At 39.0% G+C, this 21,625-nt stretch overlaps 2 protein-coding genes across 3 annotated transcripts in view; one reads left to right on the forward strand and one right to left on the reverse strand.

Moving 5' to 3' along the window:
* mrpl11 (mitochondrial ribosomal protein L11) overlaps positions 1-21,625 on the forward strand; it is a 41,519-nt gene that overhangs the window by 14,973 nt on the left and 4,921 nt on the right. The window contains exon 3 of the mRNA XM_067372271.1: positions 15,985-16,080. Within this exon, the coding sequence (XP_067228372.1) occupies positions 15,985-16,080 (96 nt within the window). The remainder of the gene's footprint in view (positions 1-15,984; positions 16,081-21,625) is intronic.
* tmem265 (transmembrane protein 265) lies at positions 141-5,350 on the reverse strand. 2 transcript variants are annotated; one of them, XM_067372159.1, is made up of 2 exons: positions 5,183-5,350; positions 141-1,366 (listed from the first exon to the last, which is right to left on the reverse strand). In XM_067372159.1, exon 2 carries the CDS (start codon positions 1,363-1,365, stop codon positions 319-321), a length of 1,047 nt encoding a protein of 348 aa, XP_067228260.1. In that variant the 5' UTR covers position 1,366; positions 5,183-5,350; the 3' UTR covers positions 141-318. The 2 variants fall into 2 exon arrangements, with proteins under 2 accessions (XP_067228260.1, XP_067228206.1); XM_067372105.1 differs by lacking the exon at positions 5,183-5,350 and having other exon boundaries at positions 141-1,848.

A 21,625-nucleotide genomic window follows, 5' to 3' on the forward strand; every position in this document is an offset into this window, starting at 1 on the left:
CTTCACAGTACATGGTTTAATTCCAGTCCTCGATGAACATCAAAATGAACAAGAGTAACAATATTAATTGTAGCTCTTTAAAGAAGGCACTTAATTAAAACAGCTCCAAACTCAGCCTCATTATCATTTTGTCTGGGAGCTTCACACCACAGTAGGCTGCCCGTGTTTGGATTTTCAAATCATCAGTTGTACAAACTACAAAGTGTGCTAATACGATAAGTTATCTCTGCTAATCTTGCCAGAAGCACAGAGACTCCAGGGATGGTTATGTTCCTACAAATTCCAGTTGCTGGCAGTTTCAGGGCTTTTTCGTGACCTCTAGAGCTCGTGGGAAATGTAAGCCGGTCCCAGAGAGGTCTCAGTGGGATCCAGGCTGACGTGAGAGAGCGAGTGGCTGTGTCCATGAGTGCGTGAAAGCGTGTGGTAGCGCGTGGAGGACGGCACTGGAGATGTGCACTCTTGCTCCTGCTCCGTGGCTTGTTCCGAGGCCGCACCTCGAGTCTGGTTTCCAGTTCCGGTGGCGGCTCCTGCTCCCTGCATCCCTCCGCTGCCCTTTCTGTGCCTCTCCCAGGCGGAGCTGAGCTTTACTGCAAGAGCCAGCAGGTTTTTGCCTAGGAACACCGTGGACACCCGTGGGTCCCTGTACCACAGCATCCCGACCCCTCTGGGCACGAGCGTGAACACGTTAATGGTCACCAGGCTGAGCCACGGATAGATGGCCTCCTTCCGTGCCGCCTGCAGCCCAGGCAGCGCAGTGGCACCCAGCTCCGTGAGCGACACGCACGGTAGCAACAACAACAGCACGTAACAGTAAAAGAACACTATACCCTCAACCCAAAGAGGAACCCCCACAGTGCCCTGCACCTCCCACAGCCCGGCTTGCAGGTCCAACACATCAAGCAAGTCCACCACCACCCACAGAAGCCGGCTGCGCACCTCCTGCTTCCTACGGAGGGGTGTCATGTAATCGGCTCCTGTCAGGATGAGGAACAGCGAGGGCAGGCACACCGAAAGTAACAGTGTCAGAGTCTTGCGGGCAAGAGGATCCGGGGGTCGTCTCTCCTGTCTGTAGTTCTGACACACAAAGAAAAGCTTCAGCTGCAGTAGCGAGAGGAAAAGGAACCAGAGAGCATTGGCGAAGCCCCGACGGGGTGAGCGCGCCTCCGAAACCACACCGGCGGAAACGAAGCGCAGCGCCAGCAGGAAACACAGGTCACCGAGAGCGACGGCAACACATGGCCATACTGCAGGACGGGCCCCGCTCCGAGGTCCCAGCATGCTCTGCTCCAGAAGGTAGAGGTCGACCACGGCCATCGTGCTCACTGTCACCAGAGTTGACACGCACACCTGGGGCGAGGGCAACATGCTTGAGGTAGAAGGAGAAACAAGGACATAGTCAGACTCTGATGGCTCATTAAGGAAAGAGATGAGGATGGTTTTAGAGGTTATATCCTTCATTTTCTGATAAGGACATGACCTGCATGATTATGTGATTTTACAAGACTGGAATATACCGAGAAATGAGTAAATTAGCCATAAATCTTCAAAGCCTTTTGATGTACATGTTTGTAATACTGTTTAAAGCAGAACAGTCTGTTTTTAAGGACTGAGCACTTGCATGATTTTCTACAACATGCAGGTCAACAATTGGCTATTCAAACTCTCCCTTGTTACATCATTGTTTGGAAATGTTTAAATGGGAGAGTTCTTTTTCAACCTTAATATCAAAGGTAGTTGCTGAATGTCTGTACCGAAGGTCTTGACAAATGTTGTTTGCAATCCTAGGAGATTTAACGATTCATGGCATTTCAAAGGCTTGTTTAGTTTACAAAGCCAGTGACATTGACGGGATTAGTAAAATGAGGTTTGTGGCAGTGCTGAGTATAAGAATTTGCCTGTTTTTGGACAGGGCTTTAGGGTGGTCAGGGTCTTTTTTCATTTCGTGTGACAATATATCACAATACAGAAATGCAACAATATCATATCGTGGATAGTGACAATATGTGCTGTGCATAGTTTGCCCAAAATTAAAATAAAAAATTCAAGTTTACAAAGTTTTAGTGTCAGTACTACATTAAACTACTATATATAATGTTGAATATAATGTATAATAATGCAAAGGGGGAATATTGATAATGCCAAATGTCTTGTTACCAGTAAAACGTGGCTTACATTATTTTAAATATCTAGTCACTTACAGAGTGCATACATATTCATCTAAAATTAATCTGTTTTTCACCATTAGAATCATGAATATTTGTATTCTGGTGTCACCATTGTCTTATGCATTGGGTTACCAGCTCTAAGTCCAAGCCTAATAATTTCCACTCCCAATGTAATACCAAATTTAGCAATTTAATGAACATTTTTTTTTTTTTTTTATCCTTTTACCATATGTCTTGAAGTATCACAATAATATCGTATCGTGAGTTCAGCATCGTGATATGTATCGAATCGTGACATGAGGGTATCATTACACCCCTACAATTGATGCCTTTAAATATAATAGAATATGCTGGAATCTCTCTCTTCCCCTTTTTTATTTTTTTGTATCTTTCTAAATATGATTTAACTCATGGAACTTTTAATTCCTTTCATCTCTGGAAGTGTCCCAGGTATTCTGCATAGTATATAGCATTCATGTCAACTTTTGTTCCCTTATTAATTAATTATATCAAAGGGAACCCAGGCACACGTTCAAAGTCTCTCTTCCTCATGGCTTTCCTTCCATGCTGGTTTTCTATTTAAATCATGATCTAGTCTGATTCTCTGGCTCATTTTTTCGGGCCTTTCAAGTGCATTGGGCCACCTGTGAAATGGCGACACTCGATCTTAATAGCGTCCGAGAGGTGTTGTCATAACACTGCATACTGATGTTGATTTTATTCATGTTTCCTCAAGCCATATTTTCAGCAACGGACACTGTAAAACTGTAGTATTGATTAATAGAGAAATGATTGTGGGCTTTACAGTGAAATCGAATGCAGGCCTTCTCAGTCGGATGAACTCAATGTCCGGTGCACTATAGCCATCTCCTTACCATTTGTGTCTGATGTGAATGTCAACACCTCAGATAGATGGCTTTTATATATATATATATTACGAAAGTCATTACTGTTGAGGACCTACAGGGTGTCAACAGGGTTCTGCATTTAGGTTTATTGGATATTTCATCTTAACTGTCACAACTATGACAGCATAAGGGAGAGTAAATAATGACAGGATTGTTTTGGCTGAACTATCCCATCACAACTTACAAGTTCTAAAGACCCATTTGGTGTATGTGTGGATACATGAGGGAAAAGTGTTAAATAGTGAAGTGAAATGGAAATTGAATGGGGTGAGAGAGGGATAGAGATTGTGATTCATTCCCTTGGCTTTTTACAGACCTAATAAAGTGTTACGGAATGATGGTAATAGTTCATAAATAAGCTGAGGGAAATGATGAAGGAAAGAGTGATGAGTATAACACAAAAAGCACAGGCAACCTGCTCTGGGAAAAAGATGTTGTGTTGGAGAACTGTTGATTGGGAATGAAAATATATTCATAGCTTGGGAACTGTAGAAATTAAACACATTACACGAAGTGTGCAGGAAACGAAGGGGGTATGTTGGTAAATGACCTAGAATGATTAATCTTCTGTGAGCTCTGGAATGAAAAGAGAGTGTGCGTCACTAATATCTGATTTTGACTGTAGACTTTATTTTTGTCTGTTACTGATTTTCTGCTGTGGAATTAAATTGAATCCAATAATCTCAGACTGAGTGTTGAACTTAGAAGGAGCCACATGCTCCTGAAGAAAAATGCTTTAGCAAAGGACACATCTTTCTTTTTCAATCAGAAAAAAATGAAAGAAGACAGTTATTTTAGGACAAAAAAGGAATTGAAACCCAGAAGGCTTGCCTTCAGGTGCAGGGCTTATCTTTTGACTCCACTGTCAGCACATAATTCATCAGGTTATCAAGTCAATTTGATGATACTGTGTTGTTTTCTTCAAGCACATCAATAATGACTTGACTTCAGTACTGACAGACAGTGCATTCTTAACTATAAGTGATTGCTAAAAGGCCGCAGGCTACAGTGCATAATTTCATGCACTTTTGCTTTGTACAAATGTGTGCTTTGATCTGCGCTTTTAAGTGAGTCAATAAAAGATGTGCAACATACAGACACTACATTCTTTCATCTTATAACTATAGGTAAGTGTTTTGGCCGCCTTTTTTTGTTAAAAAGCAATATTGGTCAATTAATATTCAATATGTATTTTATTATGTTTCTAATGTTGTAATATAATGATCATGTTATTGTGTCTATAAGCAGGATTAAAATAAAATAATTTCTCCATAATTATTGGACACTTAAAAATAACCTATCAATCATTAATATTTGCAAGTGTAGTTTGAAAATCAGTTGTTTTAAAGGGACAAAAAAGAGACAAACTTAAAAAAAAAACTAGAAATTTCTCAAAATATCATCTTTTATGTTCAATGGATGGAAAAAATACAGTCATAGTTTGGAATGATATGATGGCGAATAAATGATGACAGAATTTTGAACTATGTCTGTAATGTTTTATAGAGGATAGTAATGAAGTAATGCACGACAGTGTGAGGAGAAATGTAAAAGCTTCTCATAATTAACACTCTAAAGTGGTGGTCATTTTTACTGGTCTAGGTTAAATATAGTGTGATGAATATTGTAAATGTTTAATTGCTGTGTGCAAGTGCCCATAATCATGTCTACCCCTCATTCTTGGAGATGCTCTCTGCTGGACGCATGCCACATGCCCTCATTTACGAGTAAACGACTGAAAATGTCCGTCGGTAATGTGCCATTGAATCATTCCCACACAGAGAACAGATCATCATAGTGAGAGCATCAGTGTTGGTGAATAAATGGCATCATCTGTCTTGATGCTTGTAAGTGTCGTGCTGCTGCTGCTACTGCAGCACACGTGTGATCAGACCTGTGCCACTTCAATACATCACCGTATTTCGACAGGTGTCATTGCATTAGGATGCACATCCGAATTGGCAGGTGTCAATCTCACCAATAAGCCCGTCAGGGGTGAAATATTTGAACTTTTTGGACTTGAACGTATGTATGAATAATTGAATATCAAGTTGCAAGAGAGCTCAACTTCATGTAAGCAGGAATGGATGAAGTAGAGAGTGTATTTACCCCACAGCATGAAGACTTCACAGAGCAGTCTCAATCTAAAGACCAGCGCAAACCTGCAGGCATCAAGACGATATTATCTGAATCCACTGACCGAAATCAGGCTGTTCGTCCAGTAATGACACTGTACTGCTTCTCAACAAAACTAAACGTGGAAAATAATCCAGAGAAGTCAACCACGTCAAGCTCAAAGGCTACATTGTCCATAATATAAGCCCTGATGGCATGTAGTTTATTTGGGCGAAGCAAGCCTTTCAGTCTCCAGACTTTCTTTGTCGCAAAACCCTTATATAATCGGCATGGGGTTTATTCCGTTCCGTTTATTTCGACTCGAGCTCGTGCAGGCTCCTTCCCGGTCCATCCAGAGTCTCAGTCGGCTGCGATGTAGCTTTTTGCGGGCTGAGGAGTAGAAGTCGGTCAGAAGTGCGTTACAAACGTGTTATATGCTGAATCTGTAACCGAAGCCTTTTTTCCGAGTACCTCGACGTCTTCTTCATACTTCATAAACGAAAGGGCGCTAAAGAAGAGAAAGAACGCGTCGCGAGACAGTTTATGATTGCAGTGTGTCATTTGTAGGCAGCTTACGTGCACTTGTACCCCTCCCTCCGCTCGCTCTCCAACTCTAACGCTTAGTTGCTTCTTGGATTTCACTTCAGAAAGCAGGCGGGGATATTTGAATGGCCTCGTGCATACTGCGAGTCACCATCCGGATGGGTCCGTGCTCCTAATTACTGCTGCTATGCAATCATTGCTATGATAATTACATTGTTTTAGCCTGGAGAAAATAGCACCCACGATGTCCCTGCTGTTAGTGACGAATGATTGTGTGGTGAGATGAACTAGAAGGTTATTTGTCGTTTAACAAATACTTCTTCTTTTTTTTAAATCTACAACAACTAATTGCAAAGACAGTCCCCTGGGTTAAATGCCTGACTGAAGACTGGCTGTGTGTTCATGCATTGTATAGATTGCAAATGAACTGCAGTCATTGATTTATAAGCATAGATCTTTAAAGGTGCACTTAGTATATATTTATTTTTTTATTATTATGTACATTTATCTTATTCCATGCTAGTTTTCTAGGTACTAGTTAGCATTGTCACTTGAGTACCTTTAAAATGAGCAAAATGTTGTACCAGATTGCTATCCTTAGTGCTCCAGATCACTGAGGATAGCAATCTGCTGAAACGTCTGCTCATGCTCTTTTTATTAATTCACCTGCACTTTGCACTTTATTGCACCATGCAATTTATAAAATGAATTTTGTACTTTCTAGACCTCTTCAGTCTTTTTTGGATTCAGTGTGCGGTCAGCCATTTTTTTTCTGTTTTGCTCAAGTATTTTCTTGGTTCTACGCACCTGAAGGAAAATGCAATTTTTGTCAATTGAGAGTGCAACAGTTTCCTCTGATCCAAAATGTTGTACCATACATGCCTGAGATTAACATTTCCCACATGATGTGGAATGACTATCAGTGCTTATGTTTTAAGATTAAAACACATTTGTCAGTATCTTGTGTGTCTACGGGTGCAATTAAGACCCAAATACAACCCACGCCTAGAAATCCTATAACTTTTTTTTTTGTTGTTGTTGTTGCAATTTTCAGGGGCAATTATGAAAATATTTGTTCCCTGAAGAGATGCTGATCCATTTGGACCTGAACAGAACAAGTTTTTCAAAGTATACCAATTCCTGTGAGCCCGGCAGTCATACTTTTTGACATATTATACCCTAAACATGGCTTCCTAAATAAGACATTTGTTGGAAATAATGAATACTTCAGGGGAAAATGAAAAGCTTAAAAATGAAGCAAGCTGTGAACATAATGTTTGCTATAACAGCAGCCCTATTCGATTTGAAATGCACTGACTCTAAATGCACACATCCCAGTAAACATTTGGACATTTAATGACCATTGAAATGACATCCCTCCGACACGTCCTGTCAAAAATCGTTCTAAAATTAAATTTAAATGGATGCCTTTGATGTTATCTTATTAATTGATTATTATATATTGAACTACACATAGCTAAAAGTCAAAGTAACAATTATACATGCAACCCCAGAGAACTGTAGACCTGTACAAATTAGGGCTGTCAAAATAACACGTTAATTTAGATGAATTAATCTGAGAAAAAATAACGCGTTAAAAAAAACAATGCAGATTAATCCATTCCGTATTGACCTTTGAACCTGGAGCCGTTCTAGCCACCATTCGACTGTAAAATGAAGGAGGGAGACGACTGCTCACACATAATAATAATCTAAATCAACTGACACAATGCTAAAAGTTCGTAAGACCGAATCCATGTTTCACGAGGCGCATTCGGAGAATGTTTTCCTGAATAACCGCTGGGTGTGAATAGTGCTAAAAAAAACGTCACCTCATCTTCTCTGACAGGCGCCCTGCACATGCAGCTGACATAAACCACACTTTCAGTAAACAAAAAGAAAATCCTATCCAGTGGTGAAGTGTTTTCTGTGTTGACAAATCTTTTGCGATGTCCTAATAACAGTCGCGATTCGCAACACGTCAACGTCCGCTAATGTCCAATTCGCGACCTAATGACTCATTTGAACAGATTCATTTTAATGAATCATGACAACAACTGATCTGTCCACACGGTCTATAATGAATCATTTACTCGAACAACTCTGAAATGAGAACATAAGTGTGCTTACCCCATTTAGCAAGAGTGGTTAGTAAAATTAGCCTTAATAATCCACAATATTTTCAGGTTATTTAAATGACAATGTGTAGTAAATTAGGCCTACCTATAAAATCAGCTAGCCTAGACTGGAGTGAGGTGAAACCAGAACAAAGCAAGTTGTTGTTAGCTAGGTGCATTCAATTCTATATGGTAGAAAATTATATTATTAGTTTGAATTAATAATTAAAATATAATTAATATTTTTCAGGTTTAGCAAAAAAGCATCTTCTCTTACAAAGCTATAAAATTATTATTATTTTATTTATTTATTTTTTGCAAAGAGGGCAAGAAAGAATTACAGTGAGAGTGACGGGTACTTTATTGTCAGTATCAGGCTCGCAGATCACGTGGGTAGGGCACTTTTTACTGTTTGTGTGGATGACCATGTCTGTCACCACCAAAGACCATTTTTGACCCAGGAAAAACCCTGCATTGATTCATTTGAATTGAAATATTGAATACTTCCACAGCAAAAATTATGTATGCGATTAATTTAGATTAATTAATCACAGAGTATGTAATTAGATTAAAATTTTTAATCGATTGACAGCCCTAGTACAAACGTATCTGAATGCATTTTTAGGAAATGTTCTGTTACATATTTTTACAGATTTATGCCATCCTACCACGGCTATTTTTGCCCAGGGACACGATGTTGCTGTCGGTCCAATGTTTGCTGGGATCAGTCTATTTTAATTATGTAGAATAAGGAGAAAAATCTGATGAGGAAGGTTTGAGGTAGGAACTGTTCTTGCATGATCAGAGCACCAGTGTCACAGTAGATTGAGCTGAATCTCATTATCTCTTAAATTTCTCCCACAGCTGCTCTGACAGGCCAGTTTCCATTCTCTTTATGGCCTTACTGAAATCAAAGGTTACTTCTCTTGTATCTTTTCTTTACAACATACACCTCATTTATTCATGGTGAGGGGTCGTCTTGGAGTTTTAATCAGCCAGATGGGAAAGAAAGGCATAGAAGTCAAAGTCATCTTTCTTGCTATGAGCACCACTGGTTTCCAGACATTTTCCATTCCTTGCCTTCAATATTTTTTTCGCCTTTGTTGGCTCCACCCACCACTCCATTCTATCTCTCCATCTCTATCGCCTCGTCTCTCACTCACTCTTTCCCCTTCAGTCCCCGTGGGGCTGAAGTGGTTGAAGGTCACTCTGATCTGGCTAGATTTCAGCACGGAGGTAGTGAGAAAGGCGGAGAAAATGAGACAACAAGAGTCCAGCAGTGCACAGTCAACACTTTCGCCCCCATAAAGTTGGTAAAGACTTAAAAAAAAATGCCATTTGGAAATGCTGTGGGCCTGATTGGTGCCCCAGGTGTGCACTGGCAGAAGCTTGTCCCAAGACATTCCTCACTGCATCCATCTGCTACGCATTAGAGCACTTAGCTGACACCACACATGCTCCAGCCACAGAGAAACAATCTGTCTTACTGACTAGAGATTCTCGCAATGAGTGCACAGCTTGACGTACTGTTTTTGAACATAAATCCGCACCTTAAATTGATACTTTCATGTCTGCAACTTATGTTACTATTAAACAAACAATGGACAACTGATAATAATACTCGGTTAATTATCGGTCTTTCTGATTAACCGACTGGGAGGTTGCAGATCTCTGATAAGATAAGACATCCTCTGATGCGATGTAATTCTCTGAAGAGTGGGTCTGAAGAATTGAGCCCTTTACTTTAATAACATACGTTTAATGAAATCTTTTCACACTCGCTGATTTCCATCAGACGTTAGACATTGGCACAGATACGGCTCCCTCAAAGCATTAACTTTTTCTATGCTGCAAAGCCTCATGCTGTGTCTCAGACCTTCACCCTGCGTTTTATAATCTGTAAATAAATCTGTTTTTTCTGCTTTAATAAACTGATTTCAAGGCAACACACTGCCATATTCAAGGACGAAGTGCTTCACCAGTGAGGCGGCACACTCATTTAGAGACGCAACATGTTATTTTTGCTTCCGACTAAAGTAGGTATAGCTATCAATATTGGCTGAAAAAATGCACCGTAAAATTGACCCGAAAATAATGTGTCCCCAGTAGCTCGCTCGCCCTGTAGCATTCGCTTTGAACGCGTTAATCATCACTGCATATACTTAGAGAGAGAGAGTGATGTGTTTTTAAATGTGAGTGAAGTTACAGGGGAATTTGGGATGATCAAAGATAAAGCCATTAGCCATTCTGACAAACTTTTATGTTGGCGTTCCACAGTGTCTGATGCAAACATTCTGCGATCACTCGCAGGTCATGCAAATGGCTATTAATCCTCTTTGCACCCACAAATGGGACCCTTCCCTGTACCATTCCTCTTCTGAGTTCTCCAACTACCTGACTGGCCAGAGCGGTTGGAGGGTATGAGGCTAATCAGCTGTATGACGCCCTTATGGGGAAGAATGTAATAAAATGGGAAGAGTTCAGCACATTAAATTAAGGAAGGGGAACCAGAGTAATTAATTAGAGTGTCTCACACTGCAGAGTTTAATTAACCCCTCGTCTACACCTCCCACCTCACCCCATCTTTCAGGACGCTGGCGTGGGCAATGAATTGCCCGTCCTTGGGTGCCAGGGGCAATTAATCCTGCCTGCTGCCCTGAGGCCACGTGTCCTGTCATGCTTGTGTACACACGCCCTTTTTTGCACTTCTGTTTCACTCACCGTTACATATCAGTTCACACGGAGAAGGAACATGCAGTGCCGTGTCCTCTAAATCTTACACTGAGGGAGCCCTCTGAAAGAAACTGTTGTCACGCTCTCTTACTTGCTTTAATTCTTCATCTCGCTCTTTCTCCATTTTACTCTCTATATGCGTTCGTTTTGTATTGTCTGTATTGTAGAAGGATACCTACAATAATAATTCATTCATCATTCTGTCATCATCTGCACACCATCATATTGTTCTGAACCTGTATGACTTTCTTTCTTCGAACACAAAAGGAGAAATTCTGAGTTAAATTTTCTTCTGTTAGTCTCACAAAGCTGTTGAAAGACTATATGAGACTTAGAATACAATGCACAAGTCATACAGACCACTTTAATACTGTGTTATTGTTAACTAAAAATAAACTATTAAAAAAAGATTAAAAGCTGAAATAAAATAAAATAATATGGCCTGGTTTCACAAAGTTTCATAAAACTTTGTTCCTATCCTTGATCAATAGCTGTTTTATTCATGATAAAACACAGCTATGACCGCTTCACCCAACGGTTCTGTGCATCACTACACAACACCCACTCTTAGCAACGTAAACCGTTTGTTCTCAATTGATATTGTTCACTGAAGCTTACTGTATTGTGTAGAAGAGTATCGTGAGAAAGAGTTCGAGTAAGCGAGTTTATTACCTGCATTCAGATTTAGCATTTGCTTCAGGTCGGTCCTATGTTCGTAATAAAAAAATCAGTTTAATTGTCCGCTGCAATATCTTATCCTTTTAACAGTTAAGGGGTTTTCCCATGACTGACAGCGCTAGTCAAAGCATTTGTCGTTTGTGTCTTGTCTTTTGCAATATAAAAGTCTTCGCTACTGAGTGATTAACTCCATAAAGGCCGTTTTTTGGCTTTAATATTTGTATTGTGTGGTAACCTTTTTATAAAAGCAGTAAGGTACTCGAGGCTGCTGCTGTATCATGAATAAGTCACGATACAGCACAACCTCTCGTACCTCACTGCTTACTTATAAATGTGCCTTAGGGAAAAAAAACATTTACTGGTGTGCATCTTGAGACAAAACAATGGCACTGGCATGTTTTAAGATATGTCAGTGCAAGTTGCTTTCAGTTTAAACAGTTCAAACATGCATTTCTGTCTGGGATAAGGCTTAAGCCTCGTCTGTGAAACCGAGAAAATTAATGTTATAGAAAAAGATAAACTTAAAAAAAATTATTTTAAATGTGAAGTCCTAAATTTACTAAAACTACACTCTAAAAATGCTGGGTTAAAAAAACCAAGTTGGGTTGAAAAAGGACAAACCCAGCATTTTTTGGTGTAAAATTTGAAATGAAAATAATTGTAAAGCAATTGCAAATTGAAATAAACATTAAAAAATGAATAAACTAAAAATAAACAAATATAATCTAATTCAAAATGGTAATAAATATAATAGTAGCCAGTATAAATAATAATAATAATAAAAAACACTGCTTTAATGATACTTTTATGGTGCTTTTGTGTGATTTTAAAACTTCAACTCCTTTTATTTTTATGGAAAAGAACATAGAAAACTTGGTGTTTTGCATATTCACAAATGTTTAGAAAGACATAAGGGTGAATAAAGAGTAAATTATGACACAATTAAACATTGGTGCTCTATTAAGTGTCTCATTTTGTTGTAAATCAATTTTTTATATATCAGTCCCCGTCGCTGATTAAGTCTTTTGTCCAACAGCTTCTATCCTCTAACTGACCCATACAGTGTTCTGTTCCTTATATGAACTGTTAACAATTTTAATTTGCTTAATTTCTTATTCATGCATTTAATTACACAGGTTTTCACTTAGTTGGAAGTCACACTGTCCTCTAATGCCTTCTCCTCAGAGGCTTTGCTGTAAAGTGATTGAACCATTTGAACCCACCACTGTGCTCCTTTTTCCTTTTGCTTCTCTTTAATGGATTGAGCTCACAGCCCTCACACATACATTCTTTATTCGTACGGGTCCCCTATGGCCTCTCCATACATCAGCGCTCTGAAGCCTTTCACCCGCTTTTGTCAAATGGACCTCCTGAATGTTAGTATTGATCTTCGTTATTGTTCTCATAGGGGACATGACTTGAACATGACGCTGTTCTTCTCTGTCCTTCACATGTGTGCCGTATTATTAGACGCACTTTATATATGTGGCCATTCAGTCTGTTATTTCAGCTATCTGAAACAACTGTTACTTTCCTGGTCTGTTCTCACTCTTTTTGTCATTCATCCATGTCAGCGGCCATCTCGTTAAAAAGAATTGCTGAAGCTGAAAGCTTACGTTATAATAATGAAACAAATGCAAAGTGGGATAACTGATGAAAAGAATGAATAAAGGAGGAGACGTTTTGTGAATAACAAATACACTCCGCATGCAGGTACCATGCACAACACATATTAGATGGGGGTTTTAGTCTTGTTATGAAGTTATTCAGTCTTTTAGAGAGTTTTTGGTAAAACTTTAGTATGGGAAACACATATTCACTTCATTACATATTCACCCCCCAAGAACATTTTTCATAACAAGTTGATCTATGAGCATGATTGTTTAGAAACCATTTGTTGTCTGTCACAATTCAGGCAGGATTTTTCTTCCGTCGGGACCTTCACTGTGAATGGCTGCTTTATCCTAGAGAATATTGATATGATAAACACTTTTAATATTCATCTGATGTAATAAATAACATGCAGTGTCCAAGGTTGGTAGCACACCTCCATCAAGGTGATGTACTGCAGCCATTTTATTCTTCGCAGTCCTGCTTTTATCAGACGCTATTGAAGAAAGAGGAGGTTTAATTGGACCGCTTGACTTCTGGATGATTAGATCTTGGGTTTTAGAGAGCTAGACTGGCAATTTGGCCAGCACTTGAAAGTGAATGTAACTGCCATTAAACACAAAGCGTCTTGGTCATCCGGAGCTTTATTCCATAAAGATTGCCAGAGCAATCTTCATCTTCGAGCCTTGTCCTTTCAACCAACAACAGATTGCCATTTTTATAATGGCCTCACTAATGATATTAAAAGCACTACACAAAACGCCATTACCAGAGTTTCTTCCATTGTACCGGTCTTTGTTTGGCACAGTTTGAATGTCTTTTGTGTCTGATGTCAGTACACTTCCATCATCTTTCATCCTTGTTGCCTGCCTGCTCCCCCCCATCGTCGGGCGACCTCTTCCTCACAGATCTGTCTGCTATCCTCTGTATGTCTTTGCTTGTTTGAACTCCTTTTAAGACCAAAAACAACTTTAAAGGGAGTTATAAAGCAGCGGTTGGAAAAACCGAAGTGGAAGCGGTGTGAAATCTCAGTGTGTTCGCCCAAGTGTTTTTGAGGCTCTCCTAACAACCTCGGTTTAATATTAATCCATATTTAATTAGGAATCACCCTCCTTCTTTCTTGTTTACTTAGATCTGTTGTCCTCACTGAAGTCGGGGGGCTTGTGGAGATGCTAGTGGGGTTGACATGGGATTACTATTAATAAGCAAGTCAGGAGGGAGATAGGCTGCCTGCCATCCAGGGATTTTGTTTTTCATTTCATTAATGTTGAAATTGAAATTGCTGAACAGTATATCTCTGGATTTGTGTGGAAATATTTGCTGTTCTCGCATGACAGTGTTTGCTTTAACTAATCTGAAAAGATTGCAAGTTCTTTGCAAATTTACTTTATGCCAAAAAGTGCTGTTTATCTTGGTCTGTATATCACATATGGGAGGTAATTTTTTACTTTGGCAAAAAAATCTGTTATATTTTGCAGCTTATTATGGCCAAGAACCACCTACTTAAACAGAAAAGGTCTGACCTATTTGAAGTGACCAAACTCAATTAGTTTTGCTTTTACATGCTGTTTGAGGCAATTTTGTTTATCTTAAATAACTGATATGGTTGTGTAAAATTCAGAATTCCTTTTCACTTTATCTATTTATACAGACTTTGCTTCGTTAAAAATTACAGTTATATGAATTTCAGTTCATTTTAATTCAGAATGCCACACAACCCTGGTTGACAGCTCAGTAGAAGACTATAAAAAATAATTGAGCCGAACTCTATGATCATATATACAGAAACAATAGTAAAATGCAGTGCTATTCAAAAGTTTTGGGTCAGTACGATTTTTTTTTATTTATTATTTTATTTAGTAAATATGCATTAAACTGATCAAATGTGACAGTAAAGTAATTTATAAGTTACAGAAGATTACTATTTACTTTTTGATTCATCCTTAAAAAAAAATCTATCACCACAAAAATAATAAACAGCACAACTGTTTCCAACATTGATAACAATAAGAAATGTTTCTTGAGCATCTAATCAGCATTTTTAGAATGATTTCTGAAGGATCATGTGACACTGAAGGCTGGAGTAATGATGCTGAAAATTCAGCTTTGCCATCACAGAAATAAATTACATTTTAGATATATTAAAACAGAAAACAGTTATTATAAATTGTAATATTTCACAACTGTACAACTATATAAATCCAGCCTTGGTGAGCATAAGAGACATTGAAAAATTCAACAACAAAAAAATTCAGAAATCTTAACCACAAACACTGGAATGATAGTTAATGTTAATATGACTTAGAAATCAGAATTTATGTCCATCCAAAATTAATAGGTACAGATTATTTCACAGACATCTGAATACAATTCAGATATGTTTTACTTGGTAGAAGGTGCTTCAAACAAAATAACTGATGCCACTAACTTACCAGTTCTCAGCATTTTCAAGGTAACATGCATCAAATGGTCAGTGGATTAACTATGGATGATCAATAAGTTTTGTGTCTAGTTGTAAACCAGACTGCTAACTGCAATAGCAGCCCTAACTGTTAAATAAAGCTCTGAAACATCTACCACATGATGAAACAAGTGTTCCAGTAACTCTGAATCCGTCGGAAAGTTCAAGTGCAAGGAAAACTTTCACAACTGTAATAAGATTACAGATTAGCAGCCGCCTCTTCAGTCAACCCACAGAAAACACTCATGCTCTGGTGAAGCCGCACAGGAGAAATGGCAGCCAGTGTTGACTTAATGTCAGCTATACATTTAGCTTTCTGCCTGGCAAGGGCCAGGAAAGAGAATCTAATTTATCTGGAGTCTCAGAGGCATGATGACTGCCATACTCTGACATTACACACACACATATACTCACACCCTTGGGTAAATAGCCTTCCACCAGCCTCTCTCATTCACTTTCTCACTCACTCACGCAGGCATCCAAGCATGCCGAGGCATTCACAGTGCACCAATGAGTTATCGAATGATTGACACCATGCAGCCAGTCTAAATGGCTATTGGTATTCATCAAAAGACTGCCACAAAGAATAACAGGCTTAAAATGCATGTGGGTCTAAACCTTTCTAAATGTTTCTCCTGTGCCTTCTATTCCAGAAAGGGATTCCCATCGGGGCCTTCTGTAAAGACTTCAATGAGAAAACCAAAGACCTCAAAGAAGGCATCCCTCTTCCCATCAAGATCAATGTGAAGGTAATGTAACCACTAATTAGGAATACTGTTATCGTTTTCTCCATGACAGCACCACTTTACCAATCAGTCACGAATGTGATGTCTTGGGGGGCCTCATAATACACCTTACTCTTTCAATCAATATTGCTCTTGTTTGTTTTACCACTTGTTTTCTCAGTTTATGAGTTCCCGGGGGGTGCTCGTTTACATTTGCATCCCAGGCGCATTAGCAAACAGCATTAGATGCTTCTCGAATGCCAAAGCACGGATTAGGCCTTCTACTGACATTATGATCAAATGAAGGTATTGAGCGAAGTGGATTAAACAGAAGAACAGAGCTTTCCCAATCTGAGCGTGACTCGTAAACGAGGAATAGTCACTGATGCGGCATATGCAATGTTCATCTGGCCTAGGGTTATCTCCCCTCTCACCTTCTCCAGGAGCTTCAGCAAGTTTATTATTACGTTTTGTCAAGGGCACACTTTTCATCATAGTGTTTGCAGTCAAAGACCGTGAATGTACTCCAAAGTTTCTCAAAGTCTGATGGATCCCTCACTTGTGTGCATTAGCAGCTTTTTCCCGACACCTTTTAGTCTTTGTTTCTCTCGTACAGTCATTCTGCCTCCTCTAATCTATTCTCTCCCATTTTTCACCCACCCTCCGTAACAAAATGAGAGGTCTAGCACTTTCTCATATTCTCACTCTTAAATAAAGATGGATTGATGGCTGTTAGTAATGCTTGCCGAGTCGGTGACAGAGTGCGGGGCATTTGAGCAAAGGCCCATTATGAAGGTTGCGAGAAATGGCTTTTTATTACGGAGGGGTCATTGATCACAAATTTTAAAGTGGCACGACTGCGTGAAATGAGAGTTCTCATTACAGGTCTCCATCTCTTTTACATTACAGAAGTGTTGAAAAGCTCTTGTGTGATTTCAATTGGAAGTCCCAGTTTCGTTAACCTTCTGTGTCTAAGCGAAATGGGGTGATGCAGTGGCAGTCCAGACAGCGGTGCAGACATTGTGAGCAAATTATATGGCCACATTATGCTCCGGCACTGCCACCAAACCCAGTCTAGGGTGTTTTAATGTCTCTGGCTCATGTTTAATGTGCTGTCTCAGTCACAATCCAAACACATAATCTTTTCTTCTGAGCTGATTGAGCGAGTGTCCGAGGTCCAGTCCTGCCAGAGTTTGAATCTAGAGGCTTCTAAAGTAGAACTAGACATCTTCGGCAACAATGTCACCTTCATCTAGCTCATCCCTTTGTGTTGTCCTGTCAGTTGCGGTTGCCCGAGGGTAAAAATTGTCAGCCTTTGTTGTTGGCACTCCTCTGCAGGTACATCAGCTCTCGTTCCAGGACCAGCTGCAAGAGGGAGAGAGAGGAAAATGTGCACCTCAGTGCTGTTGTCATTCATCATTCGTTCTTTGCATACACATGCGACAGCCCACTGTGATTTTTGACTTGTTGACATGATCATTTCTCATCTTTTTTGCAGTAATAAACTACATTTACATATTCTGAAGAAACTGAGTGCTGTGGTGCTCATTCATGCAAAAATTGCTGCTACACTGTTAAGGTGTGGTGGTTGGTTGCCTGCCAGAACATTGCTACATGGTTGCTAAGGTGTTCTGAGCAGTTTTAGCACTTTGCTAGGTGGTTGCTCGTGTTCTGACACAGTCTGACTGTTTTGTGGTTCTGGTTGTTTGTTGCTTTTCTTTACTTTTTGTTGGTCTGATTGGGGACTGGGGCATGAATTGAGCACACCTGAATCTTGTCATGGCAATATAGTGGTCCTATTATGCCTTTCTACGAAGTCTTGATTTTGTTTTTGGGGTGAACTAGAATATGCTTTCATGCTTGATTGTTAATTCTGTAAATTTTCGCTTATTTTACATTATTACAGCACCTCTCTCCCCAGTTTGGGTGCCGTTTATGCACTGTTTAGTTCCTGTTTCGATGAAGCCCCTCCATCCGAAATACGAAATGTGTCTATGGCGAGTCACGCAGTTACTGTGATAATCTGCGGCGAGTCCTACAGGTCCGGTCTGAAATAGTCTGAATATAAACACTTATTATAAGTGTACCATAATGATTCAGGATAAGACAAAAACACGGTTTGGAAAATGGATTCATGTTGTATATTCTCATTATATAATTTTTGTAAATTTTTAACATAAAAAAAGTTGCAGACTGCAGCTTTAAGTAATTTTCGTATGCATTTTAGATACAATGTTATACACCATTTTTGTCAGAAAACGATGGTAATACAAACAGTAATCCATCACAAAACCATGGTTACTTTCCCAAGGGGTGATGAACAGCCTTACAAAAGCAACAGTAAACACTATATCATTATCAACACTAATGTTGGCTAGCAGGCAAGCGGAGGCAAAGCTATGCCCTTTGTTTACATCGTAGCAACAACTTAAAACTTATAATTGGAACTGTTAACAGAAAACACAAAAAACATATCAAAAGATTATGTGATCCACCAACAACAGATTGTCCCGAAAAAGTGGGAACTACTCCATTTCAAGAGAAGCTTTTGTGCATAGCCTGCATTGTACTCTCTTAGGTTCTGGAAGCTTTTTCCCCCCTCATATTCCGTGGGTGGGGATTATTTAAATGATTAAGATTATGACTTCACAAAACCCAGGAAAAACACATTGTAGTCTAAATGAGCCATTCATTGTAGCTCTTGGAAAGTGGATTCTGTTAAATAAAATATCTTCCTTTTGGAGTGAACTTTGTAACCTTGCATCTTTTGTATGCTCAAACAGCGACATTACACACTAACTAATGTTGGAAAAAGTGAAAAAGCATAATAGGACCCTTTTAAACAGTGTGCAGTTGTTAGTATGGGCCGCTCCTAAGCTGCTGCTTAGGCAGTTTGCCAAACCCGCGCTCCAGTTTTGAGAATATTTGTTTTGTTTCGCCTCCATGCATTTGTTCTGACAACGCTCAGTTATTCGTTTGTCCCTTGCAGTCAAGACTGACCAACATTATCAATTACTGATATTTTGATTATGTGGTTTTCTTTGGTGTTGTTTTGCCTAAATATTGTATCTCTTAGCCAGGTGTGACACTCAGGTGTTCAGGGTGGTTTATTGGTGGTTGCTTACTGGCATAAGAGCCCATCCCCAGTCTCATTGACATCTAAAATTAAAAACTATTAAAAACACAGTATTATGCTGTTACTTTGTAAAGAAGAACTACGCGGCTATAGACTTAACACGCAATACACATATGCTTGATGTGACAATTTTCATAAATTTGTGTGACAATAACGGCATTGTTTTCAGAAACTTGCACTTTGAAACCCATTTTCAAAAGTTTGCATTTTCAGGCCCCCAAAACACTGTTGTTGTGAAAATGAACGGCAAAACACATACGTTTTTCATGGTTGTGTAAATGCACCCTTATTCTGATCCCTAGTTACCAGTTCTTTTTTTACATGTGCTTTTGTCATTATTGTTAGTTGTTTTTTTTTTGTTTTTTGTTTTGTATTTCAATCTAGCCTTAACTTTTATCTCAGTTTTAGTTTGTTTTTTCATTTTGGTACTTCATCTTAAAGTTATTTATTTCAGTTCTTCATCTAATATTCATATTTTATTTTAGTGCAGCTTTTTTCAATGAATGAAAATGCATTTTAATAGTTTTGTGTTTTAATTCCACCCAACCCACATAACAACTCTTTGCAGCACATAACAACAAAAAATGTGCATAAAGAAATACAATAACTGTAGAGAAGAGTCAATCATAAAGAAAAATGATGAGGAAAAACATTTTATTATTTGCAGCATTTATGAAACTCTTAAGGAACAGATCCCCCCAAAAATGAAAATTGTCATTATTTTTTTCACACTCATGTGGTTCCAAACATGTTTGACTCTTTCTTTTGAGGCATTTTGATAAGTGTTCATCCTGTTCATTTTAATACAATGAAAATAAATGATGACCAAGGCCTATCAAGCTCTAAAAAGGGGGAGAAAGCTAGATAAAATGAGTCAATATGACTCATGTGCTATATTGCAAGCCATAAAACAGCTTTCATTGTATAGAAAAGAGCAATTTGGAATTTCTACTATAAATAACATCTTTTGTATTCCACAAAAACAAACGTCAGATGGGTTTATAAAGACGTGAGGTTGAGTAAATGATGACGAATGTTTATATATTGTGTAAACTATCCTTTTAAGAGATCTGGAATGTAAAACTCCATTGCCAAACAAAGAAAAAATGTCTTTTTATGATTAATTTTTCGAGTCTTACAGGCAGATTAGGCCCTAAAGCTAGCGTCCTCACTATACTGATGAGCATTTGACAGGGATTGAAGATTAGCCTGAGCTATACATGATCTTTAGCTGCAGGGGGTATGGAGAAAATTCTGGTTTGCAGCACAATGCTTGCTTTAGGCTTGAGCTGGACGGCTGCAATGCATTTTAGCCAGGCTGTCTCCCCAAGTCAGACTGCCTGTGAAGTCCCAGTTGTCCCATTAAGCTGTCTGCTGCACTCTCATTGTTTTTGAGCTTCTCTATGCAGACTAATCCCTGCCTTAAAGCTTTGGTTTCGGCAGGCCTGACAGTGGAGGGTGTGTGCCGGGGGAATGGAGGGTGTGGATGCTTGCGCCTGGCTTCACTCGACTCGACTGAGAGTTTAGTAAGACTGAGAGACTGTCAGAGTCTATGGATGCCAATGAGATTCTGTCAGGCTCCAGAGACTCTATTGGATGCTATAGGATTTTAGCTCTTCTCGCTCTTGAAGAAGATAGCGTTTGTGATATCACCTGCTATGTGCGATGAGACTGAGAGCGATAGCTTGACGCCCACAAACACAAAAACGAAAATAACTTTTCATTCCCTCAGTCTCAACAGATAATCTTCAAAAACATAAACTCGGCACGCAGTCCATAATGTTTCAAATTAACTGCAGTAGATAAGAGTGTTCTCAAATATTGTAAGCTTTATTTATATATCATTCCTTATGTAGTATGTGATTTTTATGACATTGACATTTTACTTAATTTAGATTCTTTTCACACAACATGGGTTTATTTCACAGTTTCATTTGATGGAGAGCAAGGATCATTTTATTTTTCTCTTTAAATGTATGTGCGTGTAATGAGCACACTCCCCACCCCCCACCCCTCGCTTTTGATGGGGCAACAGTTGCAGTCCTGGTTCCTTGCATGCCTTAGGCACAAGATATGGGGAAAAACATTATTAATGACATTTAGTGGTTCTTTATACAGTGGTGTTCAGAATTATTGGCACCCTTGGTAAATATGATCAAAGGTGACTATAAAAATAATTTTACATTGTTTATCCTTTTGATCTTTAATTCAGAAAATTTGCAAAAATCTAACTTTTCGTTGAAGGAAAAGAATTGAAAGTGGAGGGAAAATCACATTATGAAATAAAAGTTTTTCTCCAAAACATGTTGGCCACAATTATTGGCACTCTTTTATTCAATACTTTTTACAACCTCCTTTTCCCAAGATAACAGCTCTGAGTCTTCACCTATAATGCCTGATGAGTTTGGAGAACACCTGACAAGAGATCAGAGA

The sequence above is a fragment of the Chanodichthys erythropterus genome, chromosome 1 (assembly GCF_024489055.1).
Source record: "Chanodichthys erythropterus isolate Z2021 chromosome 1, ASM2448905v1, whole genome shotgun sequence".
In the NCBI taxonomy this organism is placed as follows: Eukaryota; Metazoa; Chordata; class Actinopteri; order Cypriniformes; family Xenocyprididae; genus Chanodichthys; species Chanodichthys erythropterus.